The 18,231-nt window shown below is 41.6% G+C and overlaps 2 protein-coding genes across 2 annotated transcripts in view; one reads left to right on the top strand and one right to left on the bottom strand.

The window, feature by feature from the left end:
* LOC119448918 (MAM and LDL-receptor class A domain-containing protein 2) overlaps window positions 1–18,231 on the top strand; it is a 666,053-nt gene that overhangs the window by 169,757 nt on the left and 478,065 nt on the right. The gene's annotated exons all lie outside the window — the stretch shown is intronic.
* LOC119450647 (MAM and LDL-receptor class A domain-containing protein 1) overlaps window positions 1–18,231 on the bottom strand; it is a 464,623-nt gene that overhangs the window by 6,812 nt on the left and 439,580 nt on the right. The window contains exons 28-31 of the mRNA XM_049666103.1: window positions 7,702–7,776; window positions 5,621–5,815; window positions 4,751–4,882; window positions 669–821 (exon numbers count right to left, since the gene is read on the bottom strand). Of these exons, the coding sequence (XP_049522060.1) occupies window positions 669–821; window positions 4,751–4,882; window positions 5,621–5,815; window positions 7,702–7,776 (555 nt within the window). The remainder of the gene's footprint in view (window positions 1–668; window positions 822–4,750; window positions 4,883–5,620; window positions 5,816–7,701; window positions 7,777–18,231) is intronic.

Raw genomic sequence — 18,231 nt, 5'->3', positions numbered from 1 at the left:
CGGGTGGCTAGCGCTGGACGCGTGGGCGCCTACGAGCGACAGCGCTCCTGGCATGCCACAAACGTAGGCAGGCTAACCAAGTTCGGTACAGTGCCAAGAACACTGTCGCTTGACGACGCCGAACGCGTTGCAGTCTAGCCGCTCGATATCAATCGGCCGCAGGTAGCTGGCGAGGAGGAGACTGCGTGCGCATGCACGCAGTTTCCTCCTCCTCCTCTTCCGGGTTGCCATGGCTACCACGGCTACGCACCACAAATTAAGGCTAGCTTAAACAGCTTCGCTGTTAACAAAATCGACGTGGGTCCTGAACCAACGATTTCTGGTTTCTCGGCTTCTGCTCGATGTAGGCACGTCGGCGGACAATTATTTCCTGGAAATTTCACTAAAATTATTACGCTCGTAAGAATTTTTCCTGGAAGCGCAGCAGCTGAAACATTGTTGAACTGCCTGTGCATCGATGACAGTGACTGCATATCAACCTACCTCAGTTTCATATGCAGTCACTGTCATCTCCCCCTCCCCCGTCCAAAAAAATAAATCATGTGGTTTTCTCTCATGGATGTGAGCTATTCACGTATTCGCTGCGAGAACAAAATACGTCGACTTAAGCCAAACCACAATACCTCCACAAAAATGTTGCCTATAATAAGCGTCGCAGAAGGAAGTACCTTTTCCTGTCAGATTGTCGGCTTCCGGTAGACTGTTGGCCAACAAATTGCAGCGACGGCCTTCGTATCCCTGACCACAGTCACAGGTGGGGCTCGGTGCTTGTGGTGTCCATCCACATATTGCATCGTTCAAGCACAAGTAAGGTGGGCACGCTGATTGTAGAGAAACAACGAGAACAGACTGCGTTTGCAAAATTGCACTGTAAGTAGGCCACGAAGGTTTGGGAAAGGTTTTGCTGAGGGTTCACTTTTCTTCAGCAAGTTTTATTGATGCGTTTATTATAATGCCTAATTAGATGCTTTAGCTTCAGGACAAGGATTTCATAAGTCATAGTTATTGGTGTCTTAGCAACTGCCCTTAGCCGTGTTCTCAGCATTGTACCAGCAAAAATACAAACATAAAGTGCCATCGGTGTGGAAGAAACATGCAGTGGCTGGCTTGTGATCAAGAAATAGTAACCACATTTGGCCGTAAGCAACGTAGGTTGACCGTGCATCCACAAAAATTATTATTACCAGCTTTATCGTAATCATCGTTTTTACGCGTGCATATGGAATGTAAAATTTAGTTTTTCTTTCTGCAAGAGCTAGATGAGAACTGACAAAATTTACGCATCAGCAGGTACCAGAGAAAAAACCAGTGCCAGGAAAAAATTTATCTATGAAGACCAAATGGTTCGTCATAGTTATGAGATAAAAATATTTTGTTCTTGTACTGACAATAGTCCCTAATATATCAAGAGTGGATGCACTGACAATAAGCTGGAAAGAACGGAAAGGTTGGTAACATTGTATTTCTTCGCATTTAAGCAACGCCCACAAAAAATGGAGCGCAAGAATTACATCGCCCACAAACTGTCAACTATGGTTTTATTACTAAATTGAATGAAGACGTACGCTAAATTGCAACAGGTCACATTTTAAACAGTGACAACGAAACAGAAACCATGCCTATTTTTCTGCAAGTGAAAAATAACCTATTTTCTGCAAGTGAAACTGAAGGGTAGCTGATACATTTACTGCTTTTTCAAATGCAGCTGTCTGGGTGGAGTATAGGGTGGCTTTTGATTCTGCGGTGGTTTGACTGAGGAGAGATGATTGCGATTTTGAAATTGAGTGTGGTGAGAGGAACTGTAGTACGGTAGCTAGCGAGGCGAGTCGCCACATCTGCATTGTTACTTCCAGCGCGAACAAATCAAACACGGAGAAAGAGGAGAAACGTATCACGAGCGCTCGTGTTACCTGGTGAAAGGAGTCTCCGAGGGGGTAACGTGGACATTAACAGGGTATGTGTAAGCCACGAAATCGGTTGATTGGTGGCATAAGTGAAGACGTTTTCTCCACTGTGGAGGTTGCACACCAACACTCGGTGGCGGTCAAAGCGACGCTCTGGTGTTCGATACACCGGCGCTTTAGATTGGCACGTTGTGTGGTGCGTTATAGATATGACTCTAAACAAAACGACCCGTCAATTAGTGAAGAATGACACACCCGATGAAGGTGCTTAGGCCAGAAGGCAATGAGCTCGAAGGCGACGAAAGCTGTGACAGCACTCAAAGTACCTAAACAACGAGAAACTTCGCTTACTTCCACAATTAGCTTCGATGGTTTGTGCATAATTTTAATGCAATTAGGATTATTTTAGAACTTCCCTGACATTCCGGTTTGTTCGTTTGTATCTAAACTATTTTAAGCAGTGATCCAAGTTGTCTACTAGATTGAGCTGCCTTTCCAAGCAGACAACATGGGCCACTGGGTATGTAGTTGAATAGACAACTTACTGCTGGCTGCTGCCTGGCCAACAAGACAGCTTGGATCACTAAGTATTAGCCACTGTAAATATATGGGCCCTAAAAATAACTTGGGCGTTGCATATGAGCTATTGGTGTGTGCCCGTTTTGGGCCGCACCCCCCCCCCCCCCCCCCCGTAATGGATATGCGAAAGTGTCACAAAGGGTATGTAGCCGTAAATGTAAAAAAGCGATAGCACCCCACTACAAGAAACACCTTTCCGTCGAGCGCGGCCACTGCACGGAGAGCCATTGCAACGAAGTTGCAGCCAGGACAGTAGGGATACCGCAGAATTGCAAGTGGTGTGCAGTCATTACCGCAAGATTTACTTTGTCCATGTATTATATGGTATTTTGGTATATAGCGAGATTGCCACTGCGTCTGTCTGCGGTGGCAATACAATGTGTCGATACATTGCTTTCTTCTAATTCTATTACCGTCGACCTTGATCGCGAGATGGGCGTTGCAGGAATTATTTTTCACGTGTTAAATGGCGGAATTCTTGTGCATGTGAGCTAATCTATGCGCATAGCAAAAGTGCTCGTATTTTTAAAAACTGAAGTGAAGCTGCAACGTTTTGTAATGTATAAGCATTGAGGAGCAGGGTTACCGTTAACTCATTTCCCGCGTTTCCTTAGTTTCACATTCACGCACTAGGACAAAAAAAAAATCTAGAAATCACCTAGTACCAACCGTCTTTTTCACTGTTACATAAGTGTCCAACATTCCTCACTCTCACGTGCACACATTAGACGAAAATTAAAACACTAGAAATAAAGTAGTAGTAAAGCACGTTTTCTCCCTTCTTTGAAATGAGAAGCGCATCGCTAAATGGCGGCTGTGCTTCACATTTAAAAGAAGGGAGCATTGTTGCCAGGCACAAGTAGCTAGGTCACGTGCATTATATTGGACGCATTCAACATGAGAAAAAAAATTATTTTAGTTACAGGAAGACTTTTAAGCTCCTCCACTAAGAAATCTTTAAACTAAAATAAAAAAAAACTGATATTTGGTTATTATGTTAAGACCATATCTTAGAAATAACAAAAAAAATTGGAGGACGTTTAAGATTCGCCTTTAAGTGTGGAACGCGATAGCATTCAAAGATCCTTGAGTGTTTCTCACACTTCCCGGCAACTGCAGCTTATGTAACCGTAATGTTTACCGGGAGACGCTGGCGGTGAACGCCATGCACGAAGGCGCGCTTTCTGGTAGTTAACGCGGCTTCTTTCGTGGGCCTGCCTTCTTTTATAGTTCGGAACTTTAATATTTCAGCCTGAGAATATTTAACATAAATGGCATGCGCTGTCGGTATTTTGTTTCATGATAATTATTTAGGGGCTGTCAATCTCAAAATTCCGAGGAATGACTTTGTAAAGAATGCAAGACAAAGTGTGAGCAACTTTAGTGGTAAAATATATTGGAGGGCCTACGTGGTTGGGTTTATTTTCTAGGCCGCGGGCGGCATTGCCGCCGCCGACGCCGGTTTTTGTGCGACACGGGGCCCTAAACGCTATCACGTTAAAAGATAAAACGATCTATAGAGAAGACGCAGAGCTTTGGTCATCCTTAGGGCAACTATGTTTAGTGTATTATAATTTGACGTCCGTGGCACCAAAAAATCGAATGTTAGCCAACATTAGCATTTAACGAATTGAGTGACAAGATCAAAACAGTAAAAATTTCTTTCGGTTTCTGTTTTTTTTGTTTCCTTGTCAGTGTATACTTCTTTTTCTTTGTATCTGTTCCTGGACATGCATATACTGTATATACTGTATAGAGCATGTCTGTCAATAAAATAATGAGTTGGAAGTCAGCACTTGACTGTGTCTGCAATTCATCCCCGTGTTTCTTCTCGCGCTGTGTATTACCAGTATGAATAACCAACTAGCCCAGTCAGCCACCTTAATAAATTGCTACGGATTCTGCGACCAAATTCATAAACTTCTGCACCCATAAGGACCACTGACCACTTCTCAGCCATCTGCGCTAATGTTGCTTCCGATATCACAGAGCACGCGTTTTTAAGAAACTTGGTTGTCTACGATCTACTTTACAATTACGGACCCGGGGCCCCAGCGCATAAATTACTTCAAATAATGCGCTGAAAAACTCCTGTTCTCTACTCCTGCACTATCTCCTAGTAGGCTTGCACCTTAAGAAGCCTTTTCTTACTGTGGCGTGATTTTGATATTTCATGAAAATGTTGGCTGAGAGCAATCGCTAAAATTCGCCCATTCATGCAAAGAGGAAGCCGGTAGCAAGGTTTTCAGAGGCGACTGCTTTCTTACCACGGCATAATGACTCATCGGATCCTCCAACGCAGTCCTCGTTACCATCACAGAGTAAAGAACGGGGAAGGCAAGCGCTGGGAGAGCGAGTTACACAGAAGAATTCATTTTCCTTGCATGGCATGGTGCCTCCTGCGACCAGTGAAAAAGAAACAGGCAACAAAGAATTTTATGTATAGTTATACGATATGAGGAACCGTTGATTTGTTAACAAAAGGGGGAAATAGATTTAACTCGTATTATCTGCTGTCTTGTAGACAGCATAATTTTAAAAATTATTCAGCCTAGGTAGTGGCTCGAGTGGTTTTAAAGGCCAGTACCAAAGTCATCAAAATTGAGCAATACCAAAATTAGAGTGCAGAACATCGGAGTAGCAGTTTCAACATCAAAGCGCACTGGGGTAGAGTTTCTTTTACACAAATGGTAAAGTAACGAGAATTGAGTTGTGACTGATAAGAATAAAGAAAATAAGCATAGTTAAAGCCATACCACTTTTAGAACGTGCACTTGTAAAATATTTTGCAACCTTTTGCGTCAAAACATGCATAGTTGGATTGACATGGAAGAACCAAATCACGATATACATATTACATTTGGCATTATATCAACAGAAATCCTACTATGCATTTAAAATGTCACTGGTACCTTGTGTTGCTGTATTGCAGACGCCTAAAGATGTTCCGTTTTTAATAGACTTAACGCAAGGAAATACTTTTTTACTGATTACCCCTGAAATGCTAGTATTCGCTTTTTGAACTTACAGTGCGAGACTCCAAGCTACGAAAACTTGCGAACAGAGATTTCATAAGGCCGATGACTTTACTCGAGCCCACTAACGGAAAGTTGACTGCAAAAAAAAAAAACTCTTACCACACTTCTCGTCAAGTCCATTTGGACAGTCGTTAACGCCATCACAAAGCAGTGCCGCTGGAATGCAAGTGCTACCATCTCTGCAGTTGAACTCGCCGCGACGGCATGCCAAGGCAGGCTTCGGCTGTGGAGGAGCTGGAGATTCACTAGTCCTCGGTTCCGGTGTAACCACTTCTGTAGTCAGAGGAGGCGGCTCTAGAATGTCAGATATAGTTTTGGGTAAGTGACAATTCGCTCTACGAAACGAGTAGCCAATCGTATCTGTTTACCCTAAACAAATAAGTATGCACACAGAAAATGCAATTGAAATGCAGCTTGAGAGCGGTACGTGAGTTTCGCTTGCTATTTCTTCCTTTGGGGTACAGTAGTCTATCACGGACCGACTTTGGTTAACATCCCCGCCTTTTCTTCTTAGGCTTTCTCCATCATTTCCTGTTTGACAACTTTTCTGGCTGATTCAATGGGTAAAGGTTTGTAGTAAAGACATTAGGAGCGAGAAAATACATGCCGTGAACGATATATTAAAAATTAAACAGCCCAGCCAAGGTTAATGCTTGGCATGCTTGGCTCTTAATCTGCTTGAAGAAGTGTATTGCAGCAAACATGTAGAATAGCAGTTCCGCACACCTATTTATTTCTTTTTCACTCGATCAGATGCCATGAGCGTTGAACTTTGGCTTTCGTATACGTCTGCAGAACTGTAGTATGTCAGTCACCTAGAGCTCGCCATCAATAAATAGCCCAATCTTGTGTACGTCATGGTTCAGCTGCATAGCAAGGCATATATTGGCAATGCGCAATTCCATTCCTATGCATGAAAGACAGTCTAAATATTACGGGTTTTTTATACGTTTTGATGTTAATTGTAAAGTTCTGGGATTCATTCTTATAAATATAGGTGTTCGAATAGCTGATATTTATTATCATACTGATCAAAAATAGGAGAAAACCAAAATTCCTTTACTAGAGCCAAATAATGTCAAATAAAGGAAATGAAATATGAACTCATGTTCTGCTTGTTTCGCAGTAGAGGCATGTGTACAATATTTATAGATGTACTGCCATTCACAAGTCAGTGTCAGGTGAACTGATAAGTCTGTCAAGACAAACAAGAATTTACTGATGTATTCGACGCACGATGACAATGAGAGTTATGACAGTCCGAATTACATAAATAAATGCATGCATTGCTTTGTCAAAATAAAGACAGTGCATTAATAAACTGCCTCAGGCAGGACATGGTTACTCAAAGGCTGGCAAATATTGTGCGTATGTAACCTCCTCCACGCGTTTATTTTGGTACTGAATAGTCCATACAACGAGCACGGTTTTGCAGCGCAAGAATCCTTTAAACGAGTCTCCATTTGTATCCTTGTTTCTCCATGTGAACTGCTAGAACTGCTGTTTCGCCTTATAGTGTTCGAACAAAACGAGTATTCGATAACTTCTTATCCAATAAGAATACATTAGCAAAACCTATTAGATTTGATTCGAAATTGCAATTATTTGCACAACTTTAGTTATACTTCAAAACTTGTGCTGATGCACGGTGATGCTATAGTTGCACAGAAAGAGCTCATTTGGATTACTAATGCTGAAAGCATGTGAGCAACAAAAAATGGAGCATTTCAAGACAGATTATATTTATTAAACTTCAAACAAGTTCACCTTGTGCACCAACTTTTGATATTTGTGATTATTTGCAGGTGCTGTACAAATAATAGCGTAATAAGTTCAATTTTCCATTTTTACAGTTACAGTTACAGCCAAGGTATAATTCCAAACACTAATTGTTGCTCAGTTACTGCTATTATTAATGCTCGAAACTACCATCCGTACATTGGAACATATTTAAATCCGCATGTTGCCCCACGTGATTAACTAATACACATAGGGAACAGTTGAAGTTGACAAGGCCTAAATGTTGAAACAACGGCTAGTAACGTAACTCGCTTAGGCACAAAATTCTTGGCCTTCAAGACTTGCACCTAATGCTCAACAGCACTTGAAAACTTCCACCACTGCCACTTCCAGGGACCGAAAAAAGGCGTACAAGAAGTTGAATAAAACTTTCTTGTTACCTGCTGAAGTAGCCTGCTGCGTGGACACCGGCTCCGAAACTGCTGGTGTTGTAGTTTCAACAGGACTAGTGGTTTCTGAAACATGATATTTCAAATGAAAAATAGAGTATTCATGAAACGGTATCTTGTTCAGATTTAAACGGCAAGCAACTAAATAGACAATACGAAGAGAATAAAATTGAAGGCGACATTGGTAAAATTTAGATGGCGAATGACAAGGTGCGCGGAAGCCAAATAAATCTAGCTGTCGGAATACGACAATCACTCTGTGAAATAATAAAATAAAAGCTGTCCTGATGCACCAAGAAGTTCTCTTTTTGATGACGCATGCCTACGAAATGTCCTGTGCTCGCTGCCCACGGTATCAGTGCATGGTGCATCTGTTGTGCCTTCTTTAGTTGTGTTACTCTACTGTGTTTCTCGGAATTTATTTTTGAAACAAATGCTATAGGAATACGCGTATATTAGGTTGAATTATTTTCCTATAATCGTTTTCTGCGTGACAATATATGGCTTTGTTGTGCAGAAAATTGGCAACGAAAGTGCAGCTCCTGTTCGTAAATTTTAAAGCGGACGAGTTGACACAATTCATACGTGATCTAGCACTTTGCCGCTCTCTGTGAATCAACTAGCCAGTGCTAACACTACATGAGAGGTACCATAGTGAAAAATAGGTGGCGCCACTCCGATTTATGTTCACTTCCATCATTGTGTTGCATTAAAAAGCACTGTTCTCGCTTCGAATGGCGAACTTGATTATTACAGAAGCCTAACTTTTCAATCGAGCTCGACTTCGCATTTTCCTTAAGTGTTACACATCAAACGGCACTTTCTTTCCCTTTTTTTAATTTCACCATCTAAAAAAAAATTGCATACCAAGTGCACTTGTATTTTCGCCCAGCGAAAACGAACGGAGAAGCATAACGTCATCGATCATTGGGGGAGTCATTCGGTTTCGTTGGCCTGACAAGAAGTACTTGAGGCCCAAAAACACCAGAAAACATAGTGAGTCTATCAACTCATTTCAGGTTATTTGAGGTTCTTTGAGCCATACATGTCCCATGGGAATCGTCTGGCGACTCCGGGAGGCTTTGAGCCTTGTCTAGCGTTTCCCCTCTCACGTGCTCTGTCAGATGGTCCACATGCTCTTCTAAACCGTTTTTTGAACATGTTCGGGATGGTTCTTCTAAAAGGTTTAAATTCAGGCTCGGTTTCAAGATGGCGGAAAAATAAAAGTCCAGTTCGGTTCCAGTTCTGCAGAAAACAATGGTTAAGTTCCGGTTTTTGTTTCAGTTCTGGTTTGGTTGGACATCCTGCACACTACTGTTCTTATATAGATATGAAAAATGCAATTAAATTTGCTTGCTAGTTACGCTTCCGAGTCGTGGTTTTATATGTGCGGTACTCAAAATCTTTGCCATCCAGGTTTTCTTCTGGGTCTTATTCCAATGGCTCTACTTCATTTGCTACATGCTATGAACAGTTGCCATGAAGAGAACTGTTCATTTGGAAACATGAGCCCTTAGTGTAACACTGCACCCATTTGTAAAGGGTCGGAAGAAGTCATGAGGAACAGCAAAAAAGCATTTCTGCCCTCCTTTAGAGCCACGCATCGCTCTGTGAACTAGCATAAAAATTATTCCAAAGCAATCTTTTAATAATAATTTGTTTTTGTTTGGTTGTTTCTTTACATGCCGTCCAACTCAAATGTAAATTTAGGCCTTAAGAACACCTGTACTTGTGCCAAGACCTGGGAATGTACGGGTAATCTAGGACGTACCGGGTGCAGGGGCTTTCGTGGGTACCGGTGTCTCTTTTGTGGGTAGTGGTGTCTCTTCGCATTTGCCACTGCGTACCTCGATGTCATCAATGGCGACGTCACTACGACCACGTGCAGTCTGGCCAGTGATGACAACCTGCGCAATGTGATATAAATACTTGCTGGGAGATGTCAAAAGCAATATTCAATTTGAACTACGTGCACAGGCATGCTGTCGACAAGGAGTGAAAAGAGAACAATATATATTTCTTACTTACCCTCTTTCCAGATGTCATCTACACAATGCACGCTGCCTGCCATTTAAGCGTTTTCTTTTCATCAACTTACAAATTGTTGTGATTACATATGTTCAACATATAAGGTTTAACGAAAATGCTATATCTAGTGGGAAGATAAATATCTGTTAATTTGCCCAGAACTGCAGTTTAGCTATGCTTTCGCAACTCCACACCTTGAAATTGCCACCCCGCCGGGAGCAGCACCAAAACGTTGCAAAAAAAAAAAAAACAAAGTCGATTTTCTTGCATGGGGGCAGTGCTGCAGTAGTAGCAAAACTTATAGGAGTTATAACGTCTCTCTCTCTCACCTTATGATTATCAATACGAAAAATATTTACCCGCGATTCCACTAAGCCGTACGTCCTTTTTATCATAATCATCTTGAGCAACAGGTGAACTTCATTACAACGAAAGTGTTTTTGAAATGATCGATGTGATATTTTCCGCAGCGTCACTTAATCACTTTTCTCTCCCGAATTATACATAAGATTAGCATATTAAATACTTAGTAACGATATCAAAACACTGCGTTTCTTATTACACCATATGTACTTTCTGTTCATAAAATATTTTTGGAACCTGCTAGCTTCTCTTGGCAGGTATGTGAGCGAGAAAGCACTGTCCCTGATTCCTTAATTAAATCAAACGTCTCCTGAGATAACATAAAAATTTCTCATGACCATATTTCGTAAATAACTGAAATGCATTCATCATGCACAGGGCAAAGTTATTCGTGTAATATATTTATAGATGAGAGCAGGTAGAGCCTTCTTCAAAAGTATATGGGCTATGCTGCCGGCTGTCAACCGACTCTTCGAGGAAGTTCATCTAGTATGCCATAGTTTCGAACGCCCTGCAATGTGAAAAAATTCGTCGTACTCACGATACATTGACTGGGGTGTCAAGAGTCCCAAGGTATAGCCGCACCACAAAATCGAACAAATGTACAGGAATACGCGCTTTTTTCTCAAAACGCTAGAGAATTATTTTGCACTTACCGCTGCTCTGTTCTGACTAAAACTTTGCAGAAAGGCCTCGTTTCATTGGCCAAATTGTTCAACGCAATGTTTGGCAGTGGTACTTCTCTTGTAAATAATTTAAAATACATATATGCGAAGTTGCCTTCTTATGTGGAAGCCAGCTGCTGCGAATTTGGTGCCAGCACAAATTTGTTCCAGTCTGTCGACACCAGGCGTTCCAGGAGAGTTCCCGTGTGTTAACCGCTACTCTGGAATGCGCGACAACCCTCCCAGAACGGCTATTTTCTGCTGCCACTAAAATGCGGCGACACAAGCTTATGCTATCGCCGCCTTCGCAGCAGCTGGCTTCACCATATATGAAAGCAACTTCGCATATTATTTTTCTTATGAACCAGCAAAGAGCCCTCCGTGGTTGCTTAGTGGGCATGGTGTTGGGCTGCTAAGCACGATGTCACGGGATAAAATACGCGGCTATGGCGGCCGCATTTCGATTGGTGCGAAATGCGAAAACACCCGCGTACTTAGATTTAGGTGCACGTTAAAGAACCCCAAGTGGTCCAAATTATTTCAGAGTCCCCCACTATGGCATGCCTAATAATCAGGTAGTGGTTCTGGCAGTAACCCCCCCCCCGACCCCCCAACCAGCCAAGCAAGACCCGTGTCACACAGGCGCCCGCGAACTCCTTTTAATGGGTTAGCATTAGGAGTGTCAAATTTGAAAAAGAAACGTATGTTTGTAAAGTGTGGAAAGCCGGTAACGTGGTAGAGGCAAAGAAGGGATGGGAGAGCTTAGAAGGACGTGTACGTATGTATGTATGTATGTATGTATGTATGTATGTATGTATGTATGAATGTATGAATGTATGTATGTATGTATGTATGTATGTATGAATGTATGTATGTATGTATGTATGTATGTATGTATGTATGTATGTATGTATGTATGTATGTATGCATGTATGTATGCATGCCAGTCAGTAATTAGGCCAATACTCGAGTATGCAGATATTGTCTGGGACCATCACACAAAGACAGGCATAGACATTATCGAAAGCGGTCAAAAAAAGCTCTTCGATTTATCTACAATGCTTATGATTGGCGCATTTCCGTCACCGATTTAAGATTGCGATCTGGGCTTCAGACACTACAAACTCGTCGCAAAATGCACCGTCTACAAACAATGTATAACATAGTTAACAACCACACTAAAATGAGATTTGACAACTACATGCAATTTAATACATCGCGACTGACCAGAGGTAAGCACAATCAAACAATTTTAGTGCCACACGCTAGAACAAACGCATATATTTTATCTTTCCTGCCCAAAACAATTCGCGAATGGAACGCCCTTCCACAAAGTGTCGTGAATTCAACCACTCCCCATTCCTTCTTTATCTGCAGTACAGACGTACTTGTAATGTCATGCGTTCATCATTTCTTTTTTGCTTGTGTTGGATATTCTGATGTCTCTTTTATTACGCCTTTCCTATTGCCAGCAAATGTGATGGCGTTATCGTATTTCTTTGTACTGTGTATTAGAATATGTTTGCCTTGCCTATTTGACTGTCTTTTTGTTTGCTTGTTCCCTTGAGGAAAAAGAGTTTGAAATCGCGATGTTTGTACCACTCCTGCCTGGGCTTCCAAATGGAAGCCGGCAGTATTGTGAAATAAATAAATAAATAAATGCATGTATGTATGTATGTATGCATGCATGCATGCATATATGCATGTATGAATGCGTGTATGTATGTATGCATGCATGCATGCATATATGTATGTATGTATGCATATGAATGCGTGTATGTATGTATGTTGTGCAATTCACGGTGGTCTGCCCTGGACCATCTCCTGTTGAACTTCGCTCCTCGAAGATGCAGAAGTGTGTCGAGTAAGCTCTTCATATAATAGTTCTTGATATAAAGCTCTTGATGTAATGCTAACTCATTTCTCTCGCATGTACAGCAAAACTGCCTGCAAAATTTTTCGACTCTTCCTTGATCTCGTGGAAGATACAGCTAGTATCAGACTGTCGCCTTCCCCCTAAGGGAGTATAATGGAGTTTTTGGTGAAGGGACTTTGACGATCAACTAACACGACGGCTGATGGAAGCACTGTCGTTTCCACAGTGCGTGACATCGAACTGAAATTACAGTTGTTGTTTCTCTTCAGTTTACTTTTACATGAAAATATAACAATTTGCGTTTCAAATCAGAACATTTCTAGCATTACTTGCTGCTTCCTTATACTCTCGAGCGAGAGCGCCCCTTGATTGTACAAACATGTTCCGTCCTTCTTATGCTCGCGGCAAGATCTACTGCGCGTCTAACATGTCGTGATTGTGCTACATCTGGCTTCGCAATCGTGCGTGAAACGGCAGGGATCAAAATGTTGCAGTCAGTGCACATTATTGCAGCAAAAACAGGCCAAAGTCAACAGCCGGGCCACGCCATGCACAAAAACGCGGGTAAGTAGATGATTGCCGGAGTCGCCTCTGGCGTCACTATGTTTATCGATTCCATTTGAATTTTGCTCCCTTGATGGTAAACTACTTTAGGGAAACTCTTAATTCATTAGTTGAAAGGTGTTCACCGGTGCCCGTGTGGCGCAGGTATAATAATTTAATTATTCAAACAGAACAGCAGTAGACTGTAAATTTAGTCTTGTGTGATGAGACACGCACGTTGCTGCACGAAGATGGCGCGGAATAACCTGTATATTTATGACAATGGCTGTAGATGTGGTTGTGAAGTTTCACATCATCGAAAATTTGATTGTAGTGGTGACATTGCTTTGCTCCGGCCTTTATTGAAATCGGTGAATCCTGCTATTTGATGCGCAGTTTTTCTACCTAAATCAAGCCCAAATTGACAACCCTGTTCCTTGTGTCTCCTTGCATGTTTTGAGGCATGATGTCCGATTCATACTACAACATCGAGGATCAGGTAATGCATGCTTTGAAGCATGCTGAAAAAGCGAAGTGGTGCTTACAACAGCCCTCAGCACTTTTTTTTCGTCATAAATCGCCACTGCTTATTATCTTTTGAAGATGACACTAAAGTTGACGGATGTGATTGCCATTTTAATGTAACACCTTCGGCTCTGGAGATATGCCGTACTGAGGGGCTATTGAATATTTTTTCCTTTTTAAACCCTGAGGTTCTTTAGTGTTCAGGTCAAATTAAAGACGAGAGCATATTTGTATTTTGGCTTTATACAAATACACCCTCTGTTGCCGGGACTCACAGCCCACTACGCCTTGCCAAGTATCAACACTATATAGCCACTCAGGTATTGCAGATGCCGAACTTCACAGGTAATAAAGAAAGTGGTGCATACACATTAACGTTCGCCGTTGAACTTACTACAAAGAAATTGGATGCATAGGTGATGGCCAAACTTTGTAGCTTGCTAAAAGCTGCAACTACGTGCACTACAGCTCGCAAATATGCCATAAAGGGCAGTGATTTGAGGATGCAAGTGAACCGCACATCAGTTCTGCCTGCGTACTACTTGAATTCAGAGCTCGCACGTCATGGCTGCATACCGAGAAAACTTGAGGAAGATCGGAGCGTTCAATGGAGAGAAGTGTCCACTGACTTGGCTCAGTGGCTTGCACTGCCTGTGGACGGCCGCTTAATGTCCCAATGTAGTCGACGAACGCAACAGTCAACGATGCTCCAGCTGTGAAGGGCAAAAAAATGGATCCCACTATAAATCTTTATGGTATTTTTTAAACGTTACAATCTAGATTATTTAATCGCCATATGATACAATGCACTCTGTGGCTTTTTTTAAGGTGATAGCCTTATATGTCTCATCGTTCACTCGACCTCCAACGTCTATCAGCGAAAACCGTGTCGTCGATGCACAACCGTACCAAAATGGCCGACGGCGCAAAGACTAAAGAAAGGTTGCCGGGTTAGTCTAGGGACTTACCACGCCGACCCGACGTCGTGTCTAACCTATATGCAAACGCTCACGGAACAATTTTGACGGTGTGCGGACCACCGTCATCGTCGGCTTCTATGAGTAAGCGAATTAAGAGGATGAGTAAGCGTACGACTAAGCGAAATAGACTAAGCAAATTAAGGGGGTCAGGTTTTAATACATCGGCATTTGGGCTTTTAATTTCAAGTCGTCTTAGAGATAACACAAAAGACCCAGTGAATTTTTCCTCAACCATCAGAATCAAATCCATTCATTGCTTGAGCTGAAAATACAATGCATGTGTTTTCCTGTAGGCTAAGGTATTAAAGTTCTGAAAACCGTACTTTTTTACGGAATCCTGGCACTAAGCATGTCTGTTTTAATAAGCCTTGTAGGTCTATAATATATTGCATTCTTCGTGGTAAGTTAGGATTCTCCAACTTGTGATGCTTGACACGAAGCGTTTTTTTAATACTTACATTCAACTCACATAATGAAGAAGGCTGAGAGACTTGTCAGGTCTCACAGCTATACTCTGGCTCTTCCATCTCTCAAAAATCGGAGGCTATGGCCGAAGTCTTGGACTGCACTTTGCTAGTTGTGATCGCACCCAAGAATATACATTATTTGGCTTTGAAGTGAACCAACAAGCACCTTTTACCGAGACAATGGCTTGTCATTAATAGGAGCAAAAGCAGGAAACGCGACTGCTCATTCGACTCACCCGCTTGCGCTATATCACGCTCCAAGAGTACAAGGTGTGGATACATGCATACATCCATCCTGGCGCGAGGTCTCAAATGAAAAATTGAAGGCATACTAAAAATTACCATATTAAGCTCACATTTTTTTTTCACTTTTCTTACAAAGGTTTCCGCCTTTCGGAATGTTGTTAGCAGGTGGCACGTCCTAGCTGTGCCTTCGGGCATAGCCTCTGTGCTTCAGGTTTCACATAGATCACAATGATACTACTGATGTCAACTTGGTGTGCAACTTCAAGCTTGCGCCAAACTAGTACTCTTTCTCTCTTTTTGCCCCTTGATTATCTATAGTTACAGTATAACCAGTCGGTAATAGTTAACTAAGCACTGACTGAACACAGTCCTCTGAGTTAAAATTTTTTTGTCCCAATAGACTTAAACATATTGTTACGAGGCATTGTGTATGAGCCTGCCATTAAAGGACCGCTGTGCTAGGCGAAGAGGAAGAATCCCCGTGACAATATTGTTTATGGAGGTGGTGATCGTGGTGGGGTGATTGTATTATGGAACTATTTATGGAAATGTTTGATTGCTATATACTGATTTGCAGAAATGGTGAATACTGTCTGAGTTTGGCAACATTATAACCCTAATCAAACGTTTCATATGCCAGTCCAATTTTTCTATGCATTTTCGGTGTACTTCCCGTATAATTGTTATAGAATCCAAATAGATTCCGCATAAATTTCGTGAAACCTCCACAGGAACCATGCGGAAAACATATGGAAATATTAGAATGCGTACGAAAAATTTGACTAGGAAGTTTTCTGCATGACATTCTTCGGTGGCTTTTGCTGTATATCACTCTAAATATATATTGTAGCAGCAAACTCACAATCTTTTCTCATAAAATAGTAAAGCTTGACACACGCCGAAGGACCCAGGGGCAGATTCTGACTCTGCACACTGCCAGATTGAACACTTGCCAGGTCATACGCATCAAGCAGGAGGTAGTACCCTGTAAAATAAAAACAGTACAACGCACACTGTGAGGTATGTAATGTAGAATGACTGGGAAAACTGAAGACGCGTGTGCAGTATGTGCCAAACTATTAAAAGCACCATACGAAGATCTGAATTCAAGCTATATTTGGTATGGTAACATCTTAACAGGAACAGCGCGAATGACGGCACCAAATGCACATACACAGCACTACGTGTATATTTGCCACAAGCTTGTCGCATTGTTTGTGCTGTCTACTCGAAGACCACTACGTCTTCTATGGAAATAATTAATGTCCGTGTGTAATGAAATGTCTCGTATGGAAGCATTATTCCCACACATTCGTCTTTGTTCGCCTTCGGTTGATGTGCGGTTCAAGTATTATTCAAGGTTATAGTAAATGCTATTACTCGTACTGTTTGAAGAGGTGCGCAACTGTAGATCTCAGGCTCTAGGTACTATTTCCAGTGGGCGCAATTCCCGCTACAGGATCAGGAGTAAGGGCATCTCATTCAGTATAATGTTCGATAGGCAGTGTTTTTTTTTAATATAACTATTTCAATTCATTTACTCCTCTGACTTCGCATTCAAACAAACCGCCTAGAGTGCCCCCTGCAATAATATCCAAAACAGCCGGAGCGTTGAATGACAGTGAGTCATGCAAGTCGGAATGAATTCTTTCAGACTAATTTTTAAATGAGACGAGGACACATGCAGGAAAGTTACTGAGAAGATGAAATATGAGATGTCTTTTTAGTTATTTCTGTAATTGTGTCCTCATCTCCATTGCACATTATTCAAGCCAGTAGCCTGTCGCTTATGCTTCTAAATTACGAGAAAAAAACGATAAGGTCTACCGGGAGAAATAGTTTGTTTTGTAAGTGTGCGACGTTGTGTACAATTTCGAACGCCCACTGAGTGGGAATGAAATTATTTTGTTAGACAATAAATTTCTTTTTCGATAACCACTGAACGAGAATTTCAGTCGCTAAATTTTGTAGGTCATTGCTTCATTTAAATAACATGGTAGATCCGCAGAAGCCTCCATGCCGCTAAACTTGGTGTGATACTTTTCTGCCGAACAAAATGGTGCATAATTTATTGTAATGGTTGCTACAATAGCTGGTGGCTTCAACAGAATATGGTAAAAGATTCGTGTAATATACGCTCAAGAACGCGCTGTAATAAGTTTCACAGAAGCATCCCAGCGACTGAACGAAATACAAGTCTGCAGCCGCTAGGACATTTTTATAGTAAGCCCTCCGAAGGTATAGTGTCATCGCTCTTGAAGCGGTCATCTATAATTGTAGCTTGTAAAATTTCCGTAATATGTTTAAGCGCATATTTTTTGGATAATATAAATTATTTCACATTACAAGATTCAGCAGGTGTTCGGCATCACCTGAATTATTGAGTATAAAATACTCAATAAATTCAGGTACAGCGCAGAAATAGCTCAGATAGGCTAGAACCATACCAGACCTGTGCGAATAAATATTCACCGGCGAAATGCAGCAGCGAAATTTTGTAAGATATCTGGACATGGTCTTGCGGGATAACAACTATTACTCCAGGGGAAACCGAGAGGATAGAAGTCAGGAGACGATGGAAGCGTAGACATCGCAGAATCTTGAATTATCGAAAAATTTTGTGCTTAGCTGTGGTAACATAAGCTGCAGTTGGCTAAGAGAAATAATGGGGCCACATTTGGTCTTAATAGTTTGATAACCCATATGTGCCATGCTTCTACTTTCGCGTTGTTTGCTGTTGTACATAAGCGACTTTCGTATAACACATTTATTGTTTTTTTACGCTATTAGTGTACATGATCTGTTAGACCAGAAAGACATGCTTGACT

This window comes from Dermacentor silvarum, chromosome 4, assembly GCF_013339745.2.
Source record: "Dermacentor silvarum isolate Dsil-2018 chromosome 4, BIME_Dsil_1.4, whole genome shotgun sequence".
In the NCBI taxonomy this organism is placed as follows: Eukaryota; Metazoa; Arthropoda; class Arachnida; order Ixodida; family Ixodidae; genus Dermacentor; species Dermacentor silvarum.
The sequence above is the reverse complement of the archived record's forward strand: the minus strand, read 5'-3'. Positions and strand labels throughout refer to the sequence as shown.